Source organism: Somniosus microcephalus, chromosome 10, assembly GCF_052327205.1.
Source record: "Somniosus microcephalus isolate GS21.2 chromosome 10, FLI_Smic_1.0, whole genome shotgun sequence".
Taxonomy (NCBI): Eukaryota; Metazoa; Chordata; class Chondrichthyes; order Squaliformes; family Somniosidae; genus Somniosus; species Somniosus microcephalus.
In genome coordinates, this window is record NC_140996.1 from 90,360,326 (window position 1) to 90,383,167 (window position 22,842).

At 39.4% G+C, this 22,842-nt stretch overlaps 1 protein-coding gene across 2 annotated transcripts in view; it reads right to left on the reverse strand.

The window, feature by feature from the left end:
• Positions 1–22,842, reverse strand: part of LOC147111570 (ephrin-B2-like) — a 56,688-nt gene that overhangs the window by 27,432 nt on the left and 6,414 nt on the right. For both annotated transcript variants that reach the window (XM_085998637.1, XM_085998636.1), the window contains exon 2: positions 3,822–4,105. In XM_085998637.1, the coding sequence (XP_085854763.1) occupies positions 3,822–4,105 (284 nt within the window). The remainder of the gene's footprint in view (positions 1–3,821; positions 4,106–22,842) is intronic.

A 22,842-nucleotide genomic window follows, 5' to 3' on the forward strand; every position in this document is an offset into this window, starting at 1 on the left:
GTACTTGTTTTTCATGTACACTAGTAGTCATTAACCTAACTGATACCACTGAATTTAGAGTGTAGCCAGTTACATTAGAATGTACTTACGAGAAGTAATTTTATGCTTCAAATGTTACCCACATTGTTTTCATTATCAGTTCTTCATGAACTTTACATTAGTACAGCAGTTTCTACTTAAAGCTTTCTATCCATGCCTAATAAAATTTCCTGTTGCTAATTTCTCATAGGAAATAACTACAGGTCCACACATCATGTAAAGGCCACCCCTTGTCACTGTGCTTCCCAGAACTATGGCACTTAAATGTCTTGTATAAGATGACAGCTTCAAGTCTTATTATAAGCTGAGTGTTAAGTGCCTTTTGCTTTAAGCCAATGCCAGGATTTTCTTTCATAATTATTGGCATTGTTTTGGACGGTCTGTTTCTGCCAGGATCTATCACCAGACAAAAGGTCTTCACCACAGACTCCAAATTTTAGGATGGGGTTTAGCTCTCGGGCTTAGTTTTGTTCAGCCACTAGGGTCCATTAATTAAGTCAGACACCATCAGACAACCAATTTACAGACAACACCTCAAAATGTTACATGTCGTGAACACTGTTATAGCAAGTAATCATCATCCAACTGTAAGCTGAACTAATGAGGTCTACTAAAATAACAACAGAAAATGCTGGAAAAACTCAGCAGGTCAGGCAACATCCGTGGACAGAAATTTGAGTTGACGTTTTGGGTCGAACCCTTCTTCAAAATGAGGTCTACTTGCTGACCCAAAGCATTTGCGCGCTTCCTCATTTCTAGTCCCTAAGTCAGAAATGTGTCCTACTAGAGCAATGAAAGGACTGTAAATTAATGAAGGTGCTGTAACTGGAGATTGAGCAAGGCTGGGGGAAACTCAAATGGCCAATTTTGCAGCCCTGGTGATTTGTGAACCGAAGACAAGCCAGGACTCAGCTAGTTAAATCCAGATTGTGATAAGGTTGTTTCATATATAAATTTAGGACTGATTAGAAAACCAGACAACTCACTAGCATGGGAATTTATACAATGCACAACATTCAGCTACAGTAGGAGTGTGAGAAGCATTGCTTATAGACTATTAATAGACATGCAGTACAAGCAAAATGTTGTGAAGTTTACTCATCTCCAACTCTTCATTGCTCTATTCTAATTAAAGCTGTATAGTCACACACTTAATATACTATCATGAATGTAGCTGCTCATTAAAAGAAATGTAAGAGGATCTGAACTTTACACCTTGAAATAAAGAAATTTCGATATGTAAATTTTAAACACCATCTTACCATTTTTTTTAACTTGCCTGACATTTCAAAATCAAACACATTCTATATCCTCAAATGAACACCTAACTTTTTGACTGAGTTCTCATAGTCTTATTTTTTAAATAACTAAATGGACTGTTATGTAGCAGCCGTAAATAAATCCTTCAGATTAAAGGTTGCAGGGATAAGTATAGGTTGGGATCATATATTACTCCATGGGACAAAATAGTTGTTAGGGTCAAAGAATGAAAGAGCTTACATTTATATAGAGCCTTTCATGCCCTCAGGACATCCCAACGTGCTTTACAGCCAATTAAATACTTCTGAAGTGTAGTCACTGTTGTAATATATGGAAAGACAGGAGCCAATTTGTGCACAGCAAGGTCCCACAAACAGCAATCAGATAAATGACCAGATCATCCATTTTAGTAATGTTGGTTGAAGGATAAATGTTGACCAGGACACCAGGGCGAACTCCCCTGCTCTTCCTTGAATAGCCCATTGGGACCTTATACCCAAGAGGGCAGGCAGGGCCTTGTTTTAACAACTTATCCAAAAGGTAGCACCTCCAAGAGAGCAGCACTCCCTCATTACTACACTGAAGTATCAGCCCATATTATGTGCTCAAGTCTCTGGAGTGCGACTTGAACACAGGACCTTCTGACTCCAAGGCGAGAATGCTACCACTAAGTCACAGGGGAGAGGAGGAGAAGGGGCTGTTGGTTGGGAACTGGCAGTCTCTGATTTGTGGAGGGCAGTCGGCCATGGTTGGATAATGAAGATATGCAATGGACAGATATTCTGGAAAATTGCACCTCCTTATCTCTATACTCACCTCCAGCCCATAACCCCTCCTCCCAGAACTCTCAATTCCTCCGACTCTGGCCTCTTGTGCTTCTCTCCTCCCTGCACTCTACTATTGGTGACCATGCCTTCAACCATCTGGGCCCATACTCTAACATTCCATCTCAAAGCCCCTCTACCTCGCTCACCTCCTTTCAGACCCTCCTTAAAATCCACCTCTTTAATCAAGTTTTGCTCACCCCTCCTAATATCTCCTTCTTTGGCTCAGTGTCCATTTTTGTCTAATAACACTTATGTAAAGCTTCTTGCGATGTTTTTCTATGTTAAAGGTGCTATATAAGTGCAAGTTATTGTTGCTGTATTATTTAATTAATGAGCATCATAAAGTTTCTATGCAGCGTTTTCCCTCAGGGAGATCAAATGGGTCGGGTAGAGTCAATGATAATGTAGATAATGCATATTTAATGGAAGGAAATGTCTGGATTGACTTTTTGTTCCCTGCTTTCTAATATTCTTAGCATTTGGGGTTCAAATGTCATCTTCAAGTTGATCCTCTGACAAGACCTCATAGAAGGATCTGAGGAACACTTGTCAATTACTTTCCAAGGTGAGAAATGCATTGCTTTTGACTTGCTTTACAAATTGTAGCATTGTTTTAGCATATGGCTTAGCTTATTTATAAAGTTATCGTGTGTTGAAATAGTTAACCCCAGTGACCCCAAACCTTAAAGCACTAGAATGAAGCATTTTTAAAAACAGAAAGAGAAGCTCATACAGTCAATTGACATTAGGACTTATTTCATTCATGTATTGTTATATACATATTCCATGTTTTTTTACAGTAAGTTGCTTTTTGGTTACAGATTTCTTGTGTCAGAATGTTAATTCTCTTTGTACTCAGTCTCCGTTCACATTTTTTTTAATTGCCAAGACCTAAGGCAATAATTAGACTTTTCCTTTACAATTAGTAACTGAATTGCAGACAGAAGAAAATTCTGTTCACATTTAAAGGAGGATTGAAATTTAACATGCAGCATTTTCCAGGCGAGACTTCCGTTTACACCTTAAGTGATTAACGTGAGGAATAAGCTGCCATCCATCTTGGCTCTCTGTGCCTGTTTTATTCCCTTAGCACATTTGGGTACAAGGAAATGACCCTTTTTATTTTCCAAGTTTATATAAACGAAGAGAGCTGTTAACTCAATGTGGATTGCAGAAGGAAAATACCATCTGATCCTACAAATGAGCTGCATGTACACAATGATTTACAACAATACTGCAAGAGCGGGAATTGACGGAGACAGAAGGGTTCAAATAAATGGGGTCGGATACAAAACTGAGAACATACTAAAAACAAATATATCAGAAACCTCAAAGACTCCTTATTTAGTTGAAACAATACCTCTGAAGAAGAGCAGGTGAGTTTTCCTCAGAGTCCTGGCCAATATTTATCTCTCAACCAACACCACTAAAAAACAGATTTGCTAGTCATTTATTTCATTGATGTTTGTGAGGCCTTGTTGTGTGCAAATTGGCTGCCACATTTCCTACATTACAACAGTAACTACACTTCAAAGGAACTTCATTGGCTGTAAAGCACTTTGGCATGTCCCAAGGTCAGGAAAGGTGCTATATGAATGCAAGTTCTTTCAAGACTTTCTTTTTGACTTTTTAAGTGCTTGTAATTAATTCAAAGCTGGTAAGGCAAGTCAAGATACAAAAATTGTTAATACTTACAAATAATGAAATAGTCGTTATCTTTTTTGAATTCTAGTCCCCAGAGGTTAGGGCTGAATTCCTGAAACTTGATAGTAAACTTGACATCTTGATCTGGCTTGTTGCAATTGAGTAATGGTGTGGGGCTAGGCACAGCATTGCAGCTGTCAGCTTGGTCTTTCGACACCATGTACAGCTTAAAGTACTCATACTGTCCAGTAATCTTGGAGTCCACCTTGGGACAGATAATGTCCAGTTTGTCTCCTATCTGCGGGTACATCACCAGTCCTTTACTTGGTAGGAACCTGAAAATAAAAACACAAGAGAGGAACACATAAATAAATGTGTTGTTGCTTGCCAAAGAACACAAAGAAATATTCTGTTTCACAAGTTTCTTTTTTCCAGGTTTTTGCAGGAAGCTGGAACTTGATAAGTGACTGGCTGCAATAACAAAGTACATGAGGATGGGTTATTAAATGAAAGCAAAGGAAAAAATATTCCATTCAGCTCTATTTGTCGGACAGTCTCCCTTTTAATCCTGCCCGTCCCACTGCCCCACTCCAAAAAGTTAACTATCAAAAGACTAACAAATGACTTCTATTCCTATATTTTAAGCTTGCTTGTCACATTATTAACTGTATTATAAACAAGAGAATATTGCTGTTTGTTGAACAATTCAAAATAAAATTTGAAAAGTAATTTTTATTTTTCTTGTGATGTTCAGCATTATAATTTTACAGGCTGCCATGGCACAGAAGTAAGGAGATGAAAACAGATCCTTGCACCACACAAGACAAGCGTTAATGTACATTTTTGGCCAGATATCTTAGGTTAGAATAGAATTTGAAAGCACTTTTTGCAACAGTTCCATTCCATAAAAAGGTTCCACCCAAAAGGACTTTATAAATTGCAATAAAGGGCTTGTTGTTGCACAATTTGTTTTATTCGTGAAAGTGCATCCTGGTATATAGGCTGACTTGTCTTGGGGATATATGCTCATAAGTTGCACTTGGTGCACTCATATCTGTACACTGTCACTAATCCTTGCCTTTAGATGTGTTTGCTCCAGTTAATACTTGGAAGCAGCTCCTTAAACTTGCAGCTGCTGATTCAATATCCCCAAGGCCCAGGGCAAAGTGCCTTTGCCCCATGAAGCTGATTCACTTTTACACAGAATCTAACCACAGCTGCACAAGACCAAAACTACAGAGCTTGCCAAACATTGCAACACGAAGCAGCATTTTACCCATTATGCAGCACGTGTGTCAGTTAGTCGATCTCTCCTGTAAGTTTATTTGCATACTAAGGATTCTGAGTGACACCTCAAGGGATTCATCTCCTCCAGTTTAATTGTATTCTGCTTTATAGAATGGAACTCAACAGGAGTGAATAGCATTGAGATTCACCACATGATGTAAGGTGGGTTAAGTGTTTGTTGTTTTCCATACCATTTATCTTACGCAATGTTTGGTGACACTGTGTGGGAACTTGCGGTTTTCAAGATGACCTGATCGTGTCATCCTTCTGTGCATGCACCAGGCCACCAGATGACATCACAACTGTGTGTTGTCTAAACTCAGGAGTGTCCCTATCTCTGTAACTTCCTCCAGCCCTACAATACTCCGAGATCCCTGCACTCCTCCAATTCTGGCCTCTTGCGCATCCCCGATTTCCATCGCCTCACAATTGGCGACCGTGCTTTCAGCTGCCCAGGCCCCAAGTTCTGGAATTCCCTCCCTAAATCTATCTGCCTCTCTACCTCACTCTCCTCCTTTAAGGTACTCCTTAAAACCTATCTCTTTAACCAATCTTTCCTAATATCTCTTTATGTGGCTCAGTGTCAAAATTTGTCTGATAATGCTCCTATAAAGCGCCATGGGATGTTTTGCTACATTAAAGGTTCTATATAAATGCAAGTTGTTGTTAGGACCGTGCATTGTCTCAACTCAGGAATGTAAAGAGCTTGTCTACAGCCTGACTGCCACTCAATTACACATTCTAGGCAGAATCCCCCCACCCCCCGATCAGCCATAATCTTATTGAATGGCGAAGCAGGCTTGAGGGACCAAGTGGCCTATTCCTGCTACTATTTCTTATGTTCTTATAATGCTGGATGAGTGTTTTCCAATTACATCGCCCACTACCCTGTGTTGTCTGTACAGCTGTATACTAGTCAAAACATGATTGCCAGCAAATACAGCCTTATCTTAATGTAAGTTACTTTGAGAAGCACAAGCCATGGGGACATGCTTTCTGTCCATGTAAAACCTATTTGTCTATCATTGGCATATTGTTTCGGAATCTAACCATTTAAAATCCTAAAAAACTATAGATGTTCCATGCTGGTCTGCGTTAATCACTAAAAAATATGCAATGATGTTTACATCATTGATATACTTCAGTTTAACCTATCCCATTCTATTTTTGTTTTAGGCTGCTGGTTAAGGCTGCAATAACCACGCATTGCAATAAAAACTCGCAAATAGCAATGGGCTGAATTTTAATGGGGAAGGTGGGTTGGGGGGTGGGGGGGGAGGGGCTCCGAGACAGTCGTGAACCCGGAAGAACGGGTTTCCAGCAGGACCTGTCGAATTTAAGGGCAGGGCCTTATTTGATAGGTAAGCCTTTGTTTCCTACCCGCAGCCAACCAGATTGAGAGGCTGGCTGGCTCCGAAAGGATAGGCCTGCGGCACTAGGCTGCACGGAAGAGGGAGGGAGGGATTGCGTGGGGGCCGAGTGGCAGCCGCAGCAGCAGCGGGGGGGGGGGGGGGGGGGATTAAAGGAGGATCGGAGCAAGGGGCAGCTGCAGCAGAGGTGGGGGGTCCGAGGAGGATTGGGGGCGCAGGGCAGCTGCAGCAGCAGCAGCAGAGTGGGGGTCTGAAGGGATCGTGGGCTCGGAGCAGTTTGGGAAGGGCCAGAGGAGCGGTGGGGGTGGGGTTGGGCCTGGGGGGATTGGAGGTCTCGGGGGAACATTTGGAGATCTGGGGGGAAAATCAGAGGCCGGAGTGGGATGTGGGAGGGGGGGGGAAATCGAAGGTCTGGGGGGTGATCGGAGGTCTCGTGGAGGGTCTCCGATCATGAGGGGTGGGTTAGATAGTGAGCCTGGATCCTGGAGGTAAGTGTAAAGGCACTTACCTCCTGGATCCAGCAGTTCTCACCTTACTTTAGCTGGCGGGTTTCACGAGACATGCAAAACCCAACCAACTAAAGTTACATTCAAAATGGAGGTTAAAGCAGAGGTTTCCACCCTCACTATAAAATCTAAATAGACAACCCGCCTCCTGGCAGCGGATTGGTCGCCCGCCCTGCCTCTATTAAAACCGCAAGTGGGCAGGTTGAAGGCGGGTTCAGGTCGGGATTCAGATTTTTAACACTTTAACTACCCACACGCCCCCAACCCACCTGTTTTTTTTAGGTTAAAACTCCCTCCAATGTCTTTGTTCATGAAATTATCAAAGGGAGCAACTTTATTTTAGGGATTCTTTTATCACTTTGGAACTAAAGTGGAATCATTTTAAGATATTATGATCAAACAAATGTGAACAAAGTCATTACCATAACTGGAGTGTAACAGTTCTGCAAGGTAAAATCCTGCTTAGAATCAACATATTCAAGACTAATTTGATTTAAGCGAAAAAGAGGTGTCCCTGAATTGATAAAAGGATTAAACTATACCAGTGCACTGAGAAACATGCTGAATCACAGTAATTTCATATCACATGGGAGGCACTTATTGCCAAGTACATGGGAGGATTCCTTATATCATTAATGTTATGCTCTATAATTTTTAATTAGTATTATAGCCTGATATAATCTTACACTGAGTTCTTTTTTAAATGAAGGAATTAATCTGCTCTGCTCCAAGTCAGCTTCTGATATTATGATATCATGTGGTCAGGGACTGATCAATGTGCGAGACATAAAAAAATATGGCTGTGTAACAGCACAATCTATATTAAAGTACCTACCCCACCTTGATCAGAAATATGGAGACTAGGGGAAGGCAGTGTCACATTCATCTATACAAACCGTTAGCTCTTGGAAAAATCAGTGGTCTCACATAGATTACATTACTCTTATCCATTGTTATAATTGGTTTACGGTTACATCATTTTGTACAATTAAATCAAACTGCCTGCTCACCATCCCAATGCACAATCGTGTGTTGATTAAATCTCTAACAATCCAATTGTTTCAATAACGTTTACTGAAGATTGTTAATTCTCATAATTACATGCAAAATAAAAATTGTTACTGATAGCATCATGAGAGATTAACACCCACTTGTAAGCATCACTGTACTATAGAAGATAGAACCCTCCATTGCCCAATCAACATTATTTTATTACCAGAACTAACCCATTTAAATTAAATGGATTAACACCAGTTATCAAAATAATGCCAATCAGAAAATCTGGGTTTGCACCCCCTATCCACCTTCACTGCCATAATCATTGCTCAAAGAAACTCACAAGCAAAAAGGATTCTGGGAAGTGACAGCATAAGAAGGCAGAACAAGAAAGTACCAATCAGCCCATCTAGTTCATAATGATCTAATCTGCCATTCAAAGCAGTAATCTAATCAGGGGTGGTGGGGGTGTGGGGGCGTGGTTAAGGTCCAGAAAACATTTACAGACTGCTCTCGAATACAGTGGTGGACAAAATATGGCCCGCCAAGTCATTCTATCTGGCCTGCTGGATGGGACAGAGATAGAACGTGAGCCAGAACTTGAGCTGCGCATTAGTCTATCCACTTTCACTTCTCGTGGTTCAGAGACCGATCCGAACTGCAGCCAAGGAACACAAAGTATGTAATACTTAATTCAAGTTATCAATCCGCAAAAGCGATTCTCCCCGGCCCGATTTTAAAAGGATCCGTTCCGCAAATCTGGGCCCCAAGGGCAGATTTCTGTACCCAGAATGCACTGCACACTCGAATATGCCCTATCCATTTTAGAGTGGCGTCATGGCTGCTCATCTCCATGACTCTTTTACCCCGATTTCCCCCCTAACATTCCTCACCTTGAGCAGTATAATATAAACAGTGACTATTATAAAGGTTGGTGGAGGGTTAAAATTTTATACTGATATACCTGTAACACTGGCACAGTGGGCTCCGGTACTAGTTGAACAATGCCACCCAACTTGTGCCAAAACGGCTATGCCTGCCAAAGGGAACTGGAATGTTCAGTGCCTGCAGCTTACTTCACCTGACAACAGATCCTGGGGTCAGATTCCACTGGTTGGCAAGACAGCAACTAAATGGCACAAACTTAGGATAATCACAATAAGAATTAAAGGGGAAGTTAGAAAAAAAACCTTTAGATGGAGGGTGGTAAGAATGTGGAATTCTCGGCTACCAACCTGTTGTTGAAGCAGAGTCCATGGCATAGATTTTGACTTTATACAATAGTGACCTCAATGGAAATAAAAATCCTGACAGATGTAAAACGGGCTGCCGATTCATTATTACCCATTTTACACTATCGCACAAAGTCAAAATCTACCCCCATACATTCTTTAAAACGTGATTTTGTTGGTTGGAAAGGGTATCGGAATTGAGCAGGAGGGTGGGATTAGATGAGGTGGCTTATGTGGAGAACAACATCGGTTCAGTCTTGATGAGCTGAATGACACGGGCCTGTTCTGTGCTGGAACATTCTATGATATCATTGTAAATGGAAATGATTTTCTGGATAGATTATATTTGATCCTAAATGGGATTAGATTTTATCTGAGTTCAATGGACTCTTCTGAAATCAACTTACCAGTGCAACTGTAAGAGTGTTTGGACCTGGGCCAGTGAACAGATCTCTTTCTATGTTCCTGATCTGTTGCCTCAGCTCCAGCTGCTACGCTTGAATTTGTTGTCAGACTACCACTTTCCATAGGTTTGACGAGTAACAACGCTAGTTTGGTGATTTTAAATCTGGCACTGTTATACTGAATTTGCACTAACACAATATAACAACACTAATGTATGACCAGTAGCCTATTAGAGGTTTAATTTTAAATAAAATATAGTCAGCACAGTCCCTTTAACTCCCACTAGATGCCTTTAGCATGTTAGACTGTATTACAGTATTAAATAGCTTAATGACATCATTTAGACAGAAGGCTCGGAGGAGACTATTTCTATCCCTATAGCAGAAGTTCTGCATAAACTGTGAAGATCAAATCCTTGTGAAAATCTAGCTCTGAGTTTTCTGACTGTAGCAAATGATTACTGATTATTGATCACTGAACGTGATTGTCTCCGTAGATATTTAACATAGGCCATTATGTGAATGTGGCCTGTCTGTGATCAGCTACCTATCAGCATCTGATTTGCACTTGAACAATTACCGTTGGTATTTGGATCATCATCATCTTTTATAGTTAGGGCATCAGGAATGAAATGGGACTCTATGTAAGAAGCCGATCCTATTTTTAGAGCTTGCTAGTGGCAGCCTAACCAAGGATCATGGATCACTCCTCCTTAGGGGCTATATTCTGGAAAAAAAAATCTGCAATCATCTTTTTTCTTCCTAGTTACCCTTCAAATTTTCAGTAACTGTAATATAGACTGCCACTTCATTTTCTAAAGTGTTAAACAATTTAGTCTGAATATAGCAATTTATTTCTTTAGTTGGTTTAATCAAGATGATAGATTGATAAATTAATCTATCACAAAAATCCTTACTGCTTGGGGGACAATCTTTGGTAGCTTTAAGGAATGACATTTTATTGTATAATTGGCTTCGAAAACTGCTAGTGGCCAATTTTGGAAGTTTCTCTTTGCAGAAAATTAGCCTAGATCCACAATTACCAGAATATAGTCGAGCTTCAAATGTGGAGCATTGAAGAGATGCCAGAAAAATGTGCAATATCCTTCCTGAAGCCTTACTGAGTTATTCTGCATTTGCATTCATAGGGTCAGGTGCCCTCTCTTCAGCATAGCCAATAAATACTTCAGCACTGATCCTAGGAGATAGAGTTTGCATGGTTCTTATTACAGACAAGAAAGCAGCACGGCAGAAGATTAGCTAGCTCTGTAAGCGGTTCAATTTTTTTTTCATGCAGGTTTGTGAGCAGTGTACTTGTAGTGGGCAGTCATTTGGCATGAAAGCAAATGATTTTTAATAGAAATAAACCCCCAAAGATAATGGCCGGAGTTTCCTGCAAGCTTGCACCAAAACATCGGCGTAATGCTCAAGTTTAGCACAAAAGATCGAGGAAATTCGAAGATTATACATCGGTTTTTAAACTACGCCCGCGTTGCCTCGATGTTTTGCGCAGATTCCATGAAACATCTGCCCTTATTAACATAGCTCCGCCCCCACACAAAACACCAACTTGCGCAAATTTCCTGCGTTTACACTGTTTTTTGCAGGCGTAGATTTAAGCCAAAAACATTCAGATGCAGCAAGGGCCAAAGTCACTATTTAGGGAGTTTTACAATTAAAAAAAAAAATCTTACTTCAATCTGTACTGTTCTATATCTTTGAATGCTTTTTCATGGCATCATAAAATGTTACGTTAAAAATTGAAAAGCTTCCACAATTTTATTTTTTTTGAACGTCTGATGTACATAAATAATGGTTTGATGGCTTCAAACTTCAATTTTCATAGATAAGGAGGAACTTAATGAAAGAATATTGCATTAGTTCTGCACTTTCCTCAGGCCCCGACTGCTTACACTGATTTTGCTTGGTTTATGTTGGTTTTTACGATCCAGTGTATGCTAATGAGACAGGGGTAATTTGGCGTAAGTACTAATTGGCAAGATTGACGTAGAAATCGGCGTCTTTTGCAGCATATCTTTTGATTTGCACTGATCCAGGAAACTCCAGGCCGTAATAAATACAAGATCCCATCGCAAGCTGCACACAAGTCCTGGAATGACTGAGGCGCTCGCAACTCAAATCATTGTCGGCAAACCATAGGCCGTAAATCTCAAACCAAGCAAATTAGTTATTCACAAAATTCAAAGCCAGAGGGTCCCATTTCGGCTTGGCAAACTCAAGGCTGTGCTGTTTACACTGACTTACGAACATATTTTTAATCCATTTATTTCTATTAAATTTAGATTTACAAGTCATGTTGATATTACATTTCTAACCTACATCGCTGAGAGATTAAATGGAACCCATAACTATGTGAGGAAACAGCAGCAAACCTTTGCAGGTATGGTTGGACCTAGTTATAAAAGGTATGGAACAAAACCTTTCCAAGCAATGTTAATATATCAATGCACTCTTCCTACATTCACTGTATAATTAAATTGTAAAATGGCTTCGTGAAATATATGTGTGACTGTAAACTCTTGAAAATACTTTTTCTTTTAAATCGCACATAAAATGGTGAGAATTGGAATGATAACAAAATGAGTGGAACAATAAAGCACTGTTTATGTCACCTCTATTATAAATAAAAATCTTGTCAAAACCAGTATGAAGAAAGCAGATAAAGAGATAAAGAAATACTCTCTGCTGCAATATTCTCTCACTTGTATAGTCATGTTCTCAGGTATCCTTTTCGCCAAAAGTAATTAGAAAGGGGCAGAGTAGCACTCTTTTTTATGAGAAAAAGCAGCTGGATTGCTTCACCTATCATGAAAAAAGATTCCAACAAGTATATTTGGAGCTTTCATCAAAAATGCCACTTTGATGTCGAAGATTTATAGTCCTTATATAAAAAAAAAATCAGAACTTTTATTGGCTAGCTATGGTTCCCAGTTATGGTTCCTCTTTTCTCTAGTTTGAAAGAACTGTGGGTTGGCAAAGGTGAAATAACATGAAGCAATTGAATCTGGAGAGACACCTACCCAACTGTCATGGAACCAGAACGTTAATGGATTGCTGTGGGTTTGTGATAAGAGTACAGGACTTCTGAGGAGATGCTGGACATTCGGAACCGAGGCTCTGATCCAGTCAGGTAGACCAACTGCAGTTTGTACAGAAAGGCAGCAGATGCTAGGCTCTTATAAAATATAAACAGATCATAACTAGAAGTGAAAGCTGCCTTCTGATGAACTGTGTAGAGGGGCAAACAACTCCGCATGGGCTTCAATGTGCCTTCCTTAAGCAAAGTGCCTAAACATTCTAGGGCAAAGAAAGCCAGATGGATCTTAATGAAAGCATCACACAGGCATGGAACCAGCCTCCTGCTCTGATGGGGAAATGGGTCTGGACATGATTCCAGCACTCTCAGCTCCTACAAGCTGCAGTCTGGCACAGGTCCCAAGTCCTACACTGTAAAGTGGTAGCGAGTGAAATGGCTCTGTGTTTACCTTGTTGAGTTACGATACAATTACTCCATACATCGACTGCCAACGGTTAGGATACAAATTAATTTCCAGTGGCGAGACAAAGAGACCTCAAAATCCAAAAGAATGTACTTATATAAATCATTTATACAAATTAATATTGCAACAAGGATTATTCAGCAAGACAAAAATCAATTAATGTGGCTAAAGAAGTTAAACTATTAAATGCTCCTAGATAAACACAGACATTACTCCTCCTAAAATCCCACAAGACACTTTCTTAAATTGCTCTACTAAACCAAACTGTTTATTTTGGTGTGTTTATCTGCTTAATAAAGACCAAATGCTTGAAGCTAGATACTCACTGAGGGTTTTGGTTCTCTGAGATTAATGTTTGAAACCATTTGCATTTTACATTAAAGTCTTTGAATGGCAGGGTAATACTTAAAGTGGGCAGGGTATTCTCAGTACCACTTTTACTTGATGCTGCCTTCAACACTGAGAAACCCAGCTTTAAAACATGAATGATCATTTCTGCTTTAAATACAAGAGTAAATTAGACATGAGCTAAGCCACAGTTTTTAAAGATTTATAACATTGTTCTTGGTACAAATAACAGTAAGAATTTTATATACTCTATGTGGATGATTTAAAAATGTACTGTACTGAATTGTTTCATATCAGATCACTTGCCAGAATAACATGTAAACTGTTTTACTGAAAGGTGACTGGAGATTTTGGATACTGTAAATGCCAAGTTTAAACAGCTCTTTGTAACTGATAACATGCAGATGCTATCAACAACCCAAACTATACAGGTATCACACTCAAATCACCCATTTTGGGCTAAAAAAAAGGACCATCACTGATAGCATTGCCACAAACATAATTTTATCTCTGTTGTTTCCTTGACAAGACCATGGAGCAATTGTGTGGAATGATATATTTGATGAGGATAATCAAACAGAGCTTTGGGGTTATTCTGTTGGTGATCATTGTAACCTTTGCTCCAAGGCTGTTCCAAGATTATGGCAATTTCAAGTTGGCCTGCTAATAATAGGCACATACATGGATTTCAAGAAGGACTGGCTTTGATACTTATCGTGGCTTGCTCCCTGTTATAAAGCAAATACCTTGTGAGCTGCCCCTGACCAAACACAGTCAATAAGGTTAATGCAAAGGATGTGATTTGCTCAAAAGAGAAAGGATAGGTGTTACAATGTTTTCAAGCATCATACTGGGAAAAGGAACCTTTGATATTGATGAGTGAAGATTAAAGAGGACTTCGGAAAGAGGTTCCACAGTGGATGGTGAGTTAGTGCAGGAAGAATTCATCCAACCAGTCAAGAAATGCATTTCTCTGGAACTTCACAATTTTAACTTTCATGGTTTTAAATGTCTTTATTTTTGTTTAACAGAGAAAGGCAAACAGTTACAGTCCAGGTGCTACTTAGACAAAGAAGATTGCATTTTCACCTTGCATTGATACTCTGGGGGGTTAAAGTCAAGGGGCTAATTTTCAGCTTTAACATTCCCCTCACCGAGACTCACCCACCAGGAGCACAGATTGAGTCATTAAGCACAGTGCCCATGACTTTCCATCCATTGGCGGACCAATGCCCGGGTTCCCGATATGAGCCCCCTCAGCACACAAGACTCTGCCTGCAAGGTTGAAGATGAAAAGTAGCAGTAATCAGCTACTTACAATCCACACCCAACAATGATTATTCATCATTTCTCATGCGCCACTGAATCAACATAAATGTGAGCAAAGTTTGTTCATCCTGCTATGGAGTGTGTAAACATAGTAGAAAAGGGCTGAAGGCCAGCAATGAAAATACTGATCTACCCATTAGACACTGCTTGTGCTTAGCTTCCCATTCCTCTTGTCAATACTCACATGCGGTAGATATAAGGAGATAAAAAATTCCAATTCAGCCACTCCTGAGACATGCCAGGGAGCTCATATCACAAAATTGTACATTCAAGGCCTGTGATGTTCCATCCATTCATTTTAGTGCAGCATCCTGGCCTGGAAGTGTGCAAGTTTAAGATGTGCACTCCTGTTGTGGGCCAGGAGTGGTCACATCAGAATTTTTATCCAAAAATCATCCATTTTTGACTCTGGTAACTGATTCTAGATAACTGCCTTTTTGAATTTTAATATTTTAAGTGGCATAATTCATTTTTCAGCAAAAGTGCAATTTAAACCTTCATACACATTTTGTATATTCAGTAATGCAACTTTAAGACACAAGGCCAGAAATGTCCTCAGATCTTATCCCGCCGTATTGCATAACTTCACTGGAGGTGCATTTAGAGCTGAACCCTTTACTGTCCTTTTAGTGCCCTAGCAGAGAGGGAGACCTGGCTTAAAGGTCTCCATGCTGGTAAGAAACTGAATCTGCTTTCTATTTTCCCTGGATCTTCCTTCCCCTGTAAATGAAAATGTATTTGCATAACTAACTTGTATAAATAAATATTTTTAGCCATGTGTCTGGATATATAAAATTAATTATTTGCAATAAGGTCCCAGTCTCACAAACTGAATAAGTTACATTTGGTGTTTAGATGCCAAGGTTTTAAGCTACAGCTTTGAAACCTGGCTATACTAGGGACTCATCAGAACAAATGCAATCAAGAGAGTAAGTGATGCAGAAGAAATAATTCAGAAGCTGCTGGATGGAATTAATGTATCACTAGACAATTACAGTGTGTTTTGTTATGAGAAAAGCACATTGAGAAATATATTAAAAATTAACTGATGTTAAATGATGTGAGGGGTTTAAATTTCTATATAATGGTGCAAATTAACTTATCGGAGTTGCTGTAGACTTGGAAGGTAATAGTTTATGAATTGTGAGAAAATACAATTGCTTTGAGTTCTAAAATGCTAGAAAATGCAGCAAATAAAGTGTCAACACACGTCATAATTTTCTGGGGAGAGGGAGAGGGAAGTTATACCTCAAGCCTTCCTAGAAAAGAAACCTCATTTTAATCCCTCACACCCCCTACCCCTGCACCCCCCACCCCCACCCCCCACCACCACCTTCAGAAATCTCTATCTGCCACTGAGGAAAGTTGCCTTCAACATTGAATCAGCAAGCAGCAATTTGCTAACTGGCTTATCAACATTTTTTGGAAGTTTTCTTTTGTTTAATTTCCTCTCTTCCCCCAGAGTATGTGAAATGTCTCATTTCTAGCTAACAGACTAAATCTATAACTATGCCTCCACCTGCATCTTTGATGATAATTCATCAGCAAATCTTTGATGAAATATGCCCCCTCTGTTCAGCTCAAAGATATCAAATAAAATACTCCCTTTTTTGATTTTTCTGCACAGAAGTAGAAGACTGAGTGATTTCTCCAATAACGTACTTCACAAGCACAAAATGCTTTTCCACCTACCTTTTTGCTAAGGTTCATTGATCCATTTTTGGAATGCTAGGAATCGTCAGAAGTGCTAAACACAGACAAATTATCTGTTAGCGTTTCCGCCCCAGATTCCACCATTGTTCACGAACCTCTAAATTTGAATACATTGACCAAATGGAAGAATTTCAGCCTCTCAGTTTGCAATCTGGCAAAATGTTTACACAAATTGTTTTGTATTAATTTTCATTTTGAACTACAGTTATACTACCATCTCTCTCCATGAGCAAATCAGAATATTCTAAACAGCTTGCTCTATCCATATTTGTAATTAACAGAGTGGCATTAAGGTTACATGTCTTCTTGAGATTGTTTTGCCTTCAGGTAAAAACATTTGAAGCTCTGACATTGACTTAGTGAGTTTGTTCGACGAGTAGCTGGGACATACAGAACAAGAGGATCCCAACTTTGATCCTCAGCCTGTGCTGAGTTTGCTGATCCCAGTTGTAGTGCAGTTAAGGGTGCTGCAATTGGTTTCGGTGTCTCTGGGTTCGGGAGGGGGAAAAAAATCAGCCAGCTTCAAATCACCATCCATTGACACCCCCCCCCCTCCCCTGCCTGAGTGGACATTGGGTCAGGACAAATCAAGCTTGGCTACTCACTGACAAGGCTCACAGGTGAATAATAGCCACTTGAGTGAGATACTGGAGGGTGAACAGCACTGAATTCTAGAAGGAGTCAATGCCTTCAGGAGAGGAGTGACAGGGAGGCAGTGGAAAAAACTGGTGAAGATTATTGGCAAAACAAAATGTGCCCAATTTTTCTCGACCTTTTTTTGCATGTGCAGAGTGACACAGAAACCTTGAAAACTCATCAGAACCTCATTAAGACTCTCACTAACAGAAGCTATTTGAAACCTGATTGTAAAAATGAATCTTCTTCAAGAAAATCACTTCTGTTATCATTTAAAAGTCCAAATCTGAAAACCTCCTTCCAAATGGCACAGAATGGATCTGTCCTGCTGATAAACTAACTAGCAGCCAATAAAACAGTTGTCACTTGCTTGCACCTGGAGAGACCCCAAGGTACTCCCAAAGCTCGGCTCCACTTGCCCTTTTATGCCAAAGCCTTTTCAGGATTGAGCACAGGTTCAAAATTTAACCCTTTTCCAAATACAACTGGCTCTTGAAAAGCAAAAAAATTAAGAAACCATCTTGCTCATGCAGGGATTTCTAGCGTTCTCCCATCTCCACAATCTCCTCTGTACAGAATTTAAATTCCTTTTATGAAAGATTGTGCATTTGTCATTTGATACTTCATTTAGTCTTTCTCCTGATTTCCTGAGACTGAGAGAAGGCCAGCTGGATATACTTATTGGGATCATGGTGGGAAATGGCTGGCTTGGATACTGAAGATCAGGCTAGTTCTGCTGGGTAAGAAGCAGCACTCGGAGGAACATAGTTAACAGAGCAGTACAGGAACAATGTGGCTTGTTTATCTTTGCCTCTCTCATGGAGTGTGAGACCAAAGCCTGTGCCTGAAAGATGGCTGCATCAAAAGCGCTCTGTTTTCCTTTCAGATAACCTCACCCCACCAATCCTCCTGCGTTCTGTTGCTACTCAGCATGTTCCTGTCTGTGGCACAAATAGATGAAAGAAACAATCTCAAAGTGAGCTTAATCCGACCGAATAGCTGCTGCTGGGCCAGGAGTTTTTAAAAAAGCCTCCGAACTAACCCATGGTACAATCTGGGGCTTTAGGCATACAGGACTTCAATAAAGCCCCAAATTAAATCTACCTTTTTCATATTACACACAATGAATGAACAAGAACTGAGCAACTTTTCTTTACCATCCTCCATCCCAAGCCAAAAAATACAGGCCTTTTATATATCCTAATCCTAACCTGCTCTTATATAGTAAAATGCTCAATAGCTCTGAACACTGCTTCCCTCCTTTCCTTTTCAAATTACAATGATAGATGTGTCAGTTTGGACATGAACAAAATCTATATGTTGCCTTGGTAACCCCTGGTTCCTGCTTATATTTTGTATATAAAATAGGTGCATTTGCTGTACTATTTATCAGAAAGGAATAGACCGGTGGTTTCCTTTAGAAACGATCGGATTACTACAGCTGATTTCTTTGTGTCTGTTTATTTCAATCGTGCTAGATCCGGCTCTTTCTATTCAGTCCCTTGATTTACATTACTGCTCTGATCTGCAGTGTAATCCTTTTATTGTCAATAACTTGAAGGCTGATTTCCTTTTAAAGAAGATTGTGTTATGGCTTTCTCTTAATTTTATATTCCACACTTGAAAGAGGTCTCTCTGAAGAAAACACATGGATGCATCTACAAAAAATATTGAATGTGTCAAACAAGTCAAATCCATATCAAAAAATATGCACATCAACATAGGGAAACTGGATGCAGTGGATGAAAGGTCATCAACCTGAAACATTAACTCTGTTTCTCTCTCTCCACTGACGCTGCCTGACCTGCTGAGTATTTCCAGCATTTTCTGTTTTTATTTCAGATTTCCAGCATCCGCAGTATTTTGCTTTTGTGTTAGGGAAACTGGGTGCAGTTTTACTTTTGGAAAATATATAAACATTTCTCAATCCTACTTGAAGTTTAATTACAGAAAAAAAGAATGCATTTAATTGACTTATTGTAGCTTGGGTCTGTAAGGATATTCAGGGGAGAAAACACATCCAAGGGAGATTATTACTTAACTCTCAGTGGTTCGGGGAACCTGTTTGTCAACTCTTCCGCTCTGCAGGTTTTGCACATAAATATCCAGCTTTGAGTGTGTTGAACTTTGAAATATAAAACCGCAACAAAAGGCTTGTGATACACACAGTACATCATGGTAGACCAGTTTATGAGGAAAAACCTCGACTTTATTGTCATTACCTATGTTTTTCTGGCACTACTTATGCACAAAATTATCCAACATCAAAAATACAGTTTTTGCCTGGCCTAACTTCTGCAATGAAGCCACAGAAGTTGCATTTTTCTTTGTTACTTTTCTCCTTTGTAAGCTAAAACAAATTATAAGATGATCCGCACCCACACAAACACCATAATGTCTAGATTCCTTTAATATTGCATAATTTTAATCAACAATTTGATACATAAATTATATGGAAATCCCTCAAGATAAAAGAGGACAAAATAATCTCCTTTCCGATGAGAGCTCAACAGTCAAACGGCGCAACTGGACATATTTTCGTCCCTTAATGTATACAGATCTGCCTTACGGGACAATAAGCAATTGGGTGCACTACCTTTCCCACAATTGATCTGGAGGTAGATAGGATTGAGAAATAGGTTTGCATATTTGCCAAAATTAAAATTCCTCAGGGGTTAAGCATGAGAGTGGGGGAGTAAAGTCTGGAGACAGGCTTCGCTTGATTTTTTTTTGCTTTAAGGCAGCTGAACCTTCTACATTATCATGCAATTTTACAGGCAAGGACATGGGACACATACCACAACAATGCCACTGCTGTTAGCAAGTACAGGTTTGTTTTGTCATACTCCTTTAATTGGTATTTACGACTTCTCTTAACATTCCCTGCTGATTCCCATGTACAGTACTTTGTAGCAATCTATTTTTATCAAATTATTGATTTCTTCATAGGAATGTAACAACTTAAAATTCTCCTGACAATAAAATATCAGCCTTGTTTTAATAAGCATAGCAGTACTTTCTAAAAGCAGACACAAATCGTCATGGAATTGGAGACCTGTCATTCAGTTTAAGAGCATTAAAGACATCAAGACAATTATGTACTGTTTTAAGTCTAATCACATACCCATCCTATCACATGCTGTTGTGACACCAGAAGGAGGGGGCAAAATTGCACCATTATGCATAAGCCGCGTTTCCTGGTTAATGGTGGTTCCTGCTGGAACACAACTAAAGCCTTCTCAATTTAAAAAAAAACAAGGCTCTTACTTCTATTGGTTCAATTTATCCATAGATATTCAATTTGTTTAATAGAATTTTGTGGAAGTGCACACATAAGGCATTTGTACTTATGCAAGATCTTTCTTCCTTTTTCCTCTTCCCAAATACTAAAACAAGATGTGCCCAGATATAAATGCAGTGCTTAATTCTAGGGCCTACTCAAAATGCAGTCAATATGTACCTGTTTACCTACAAATAAAGGAATGTTTAATACAATGAGACCAGTTTGTAGCACTGAATGATCTGCTTGAAAGGGCCCTAGTTCCTTTTCTCTCCAGTTTTGAAGAAGGGTCAAACCCGAAACGTCAACTCAAATTTCTCTCCACGGATGTTGCCTGACTTGCTGAGTTTTTCCAGCATTTTCTTTTGTTATTATGCTTGAAAGGGCTCATCAGTCCTATTTAATTTAAAACTGCGCTGACGCATAAGGTTAATCCTTGGGGCTAACTAATAGAGGTTTCCCCAAACTTAGTAACAGGACCCTATAAATTCTCTCCTGAGATATTGCTCTATGAATGTGCAACATAATCATATCAAATTCCTATTTTAACAAAGGCATTAACCTGCTTATTTTATACAGTTTAATGTCACCCTTAATATTGCAGACAGATAAATTTGTTACAAGCATGTTAAGCCATTAAGTGTTCATATGATAATATTGCACAATTTAATTCCCAGGCTTATATAATTTATGTTTGCAGTTGTCACGATGCAGAAGTTGAGTCTTTCTGTTCTTGAAATCTGATTATATCAATGTGTTCCGTGTCCAGCAACACCCTTGGACTTTAAGCAACTTATTAATGAAGCAACATATCTAAATTCAATTAAGAGAAAAGATTGGGTGCAGTCGGAACTGGAACTTTTATTTAATCAAGATGGCAAAGAAAGGATCTTTCTCAAGTAACTAGAAACAAGTGTGCAGTACATTTTCAAACCAGGTTTGGCTCTAAAGATCCTTAAACCACCTGACATTTTTTAAATGTTTTAAATAATTATATATCTGCAGAACTTTATAATATTTACGAAAGTGAATTTACACATCTCCACCCACAGAAAAGAGGCTACCTGTAGTTTGTTGTGGATAGGATGTGGTCATTAAAGTTGGTGACATACTGAAATAACCTTTCTTCAAGTGGAAACCTGGACAATCTGATCTTTGCTCACCTCCCACACGCACTTTCCAACGGGGGCCATCAGTAGTTGGACCCTGGCTGTTTCTCCTCCCCAGCTTAGGGGCACAAAAACTAACTGTAGCACCCCCACTGCCATCCCAGGTGACATCAGTTGACTCTATATCACACTGTGTGCTGAATTTACCTACTGAACCAAGCCATCAAAGGAGCCTGACAATGCAATAATATTAATAAACATTCTACTGCATAGTAGGAAAACTGTCTCTGTTTTAACAGTAAACATACAACTGCCAGGAATGAATCATTTGAGCTATTTGAGGTGGCTGGCCGTGAACTGAGAATATGTTCATTGACCTAAAATCAAATCTCAGTATTTCATTCTGCCATCAAATAGTCACATCAGTGCACAGCACACTCTTGTTTAAATTATGCCTATGAATTTTGAAAGCCTCAATAACGCAGATGCTGATGTGTCTTCAAAATGCAAATGGAATAACTTGTCATCTGAGAGCTGTCCTCTCTCTGAAAAGTGACATGCTTTTTAATGAAGTTAAATCCATTGCCTGGCCATTCTGGGTATGTGAGCATAAAGCACAGTCTTTCTGCTCAGCACCAGTGTCGACATTTCCATTCCTCATGCTCTGTGTGCCATGAGCTGCTACTGTCTGTTCACGGTCCCCAGCCTCCAAGGAGACTAATAGCTGGGATATTTTGTCTAACATAATGACTAGTCTTTTTCCTTTGCGGTTAGGTTTATTATGCTTTTATCGAGGAGTATCAAGGGTGTTGCCTCTACCTTTGATGATTTGAACTAAACAAACAGGCTGTGGTAAAATGTGCTGTGCACAGAAATTGGTAGAAATTATATTTTACTCTCATCTCTGAATTTCTTTCAGACAGAGAATTGTGGCACTGAGATTGAACAGAGCAAACAACAACCTTTCCCAACAAATTTCACAGCATCCTCTAAACACACTACTCATGACAGGAATTAGAAAAAGAAACACATTTTACTGCTAACTTAAGCAATCAAACCAGATTCAGAAGCAATACCAGTAATGGTATCTGTACAGACCTCTCACAAAACTCTCACCTTAAAAGCACGCTATCGTTCCTAAAGACTCCAATGATTTAGCATTTATTATTATTTTCTGAAATTATGAATAATTATAGTTTACCACATATAACAAAACAGTCCTCTTGTTTGGTCAGAACAGAATGATTTTGTCACTGAGTTTTCTTTGTTAATCTACTTCCTGGTAGCCCACAGAATTTCAATAGAAATATATTTTGTCAGGAAAAACTTCTATCAACAAGG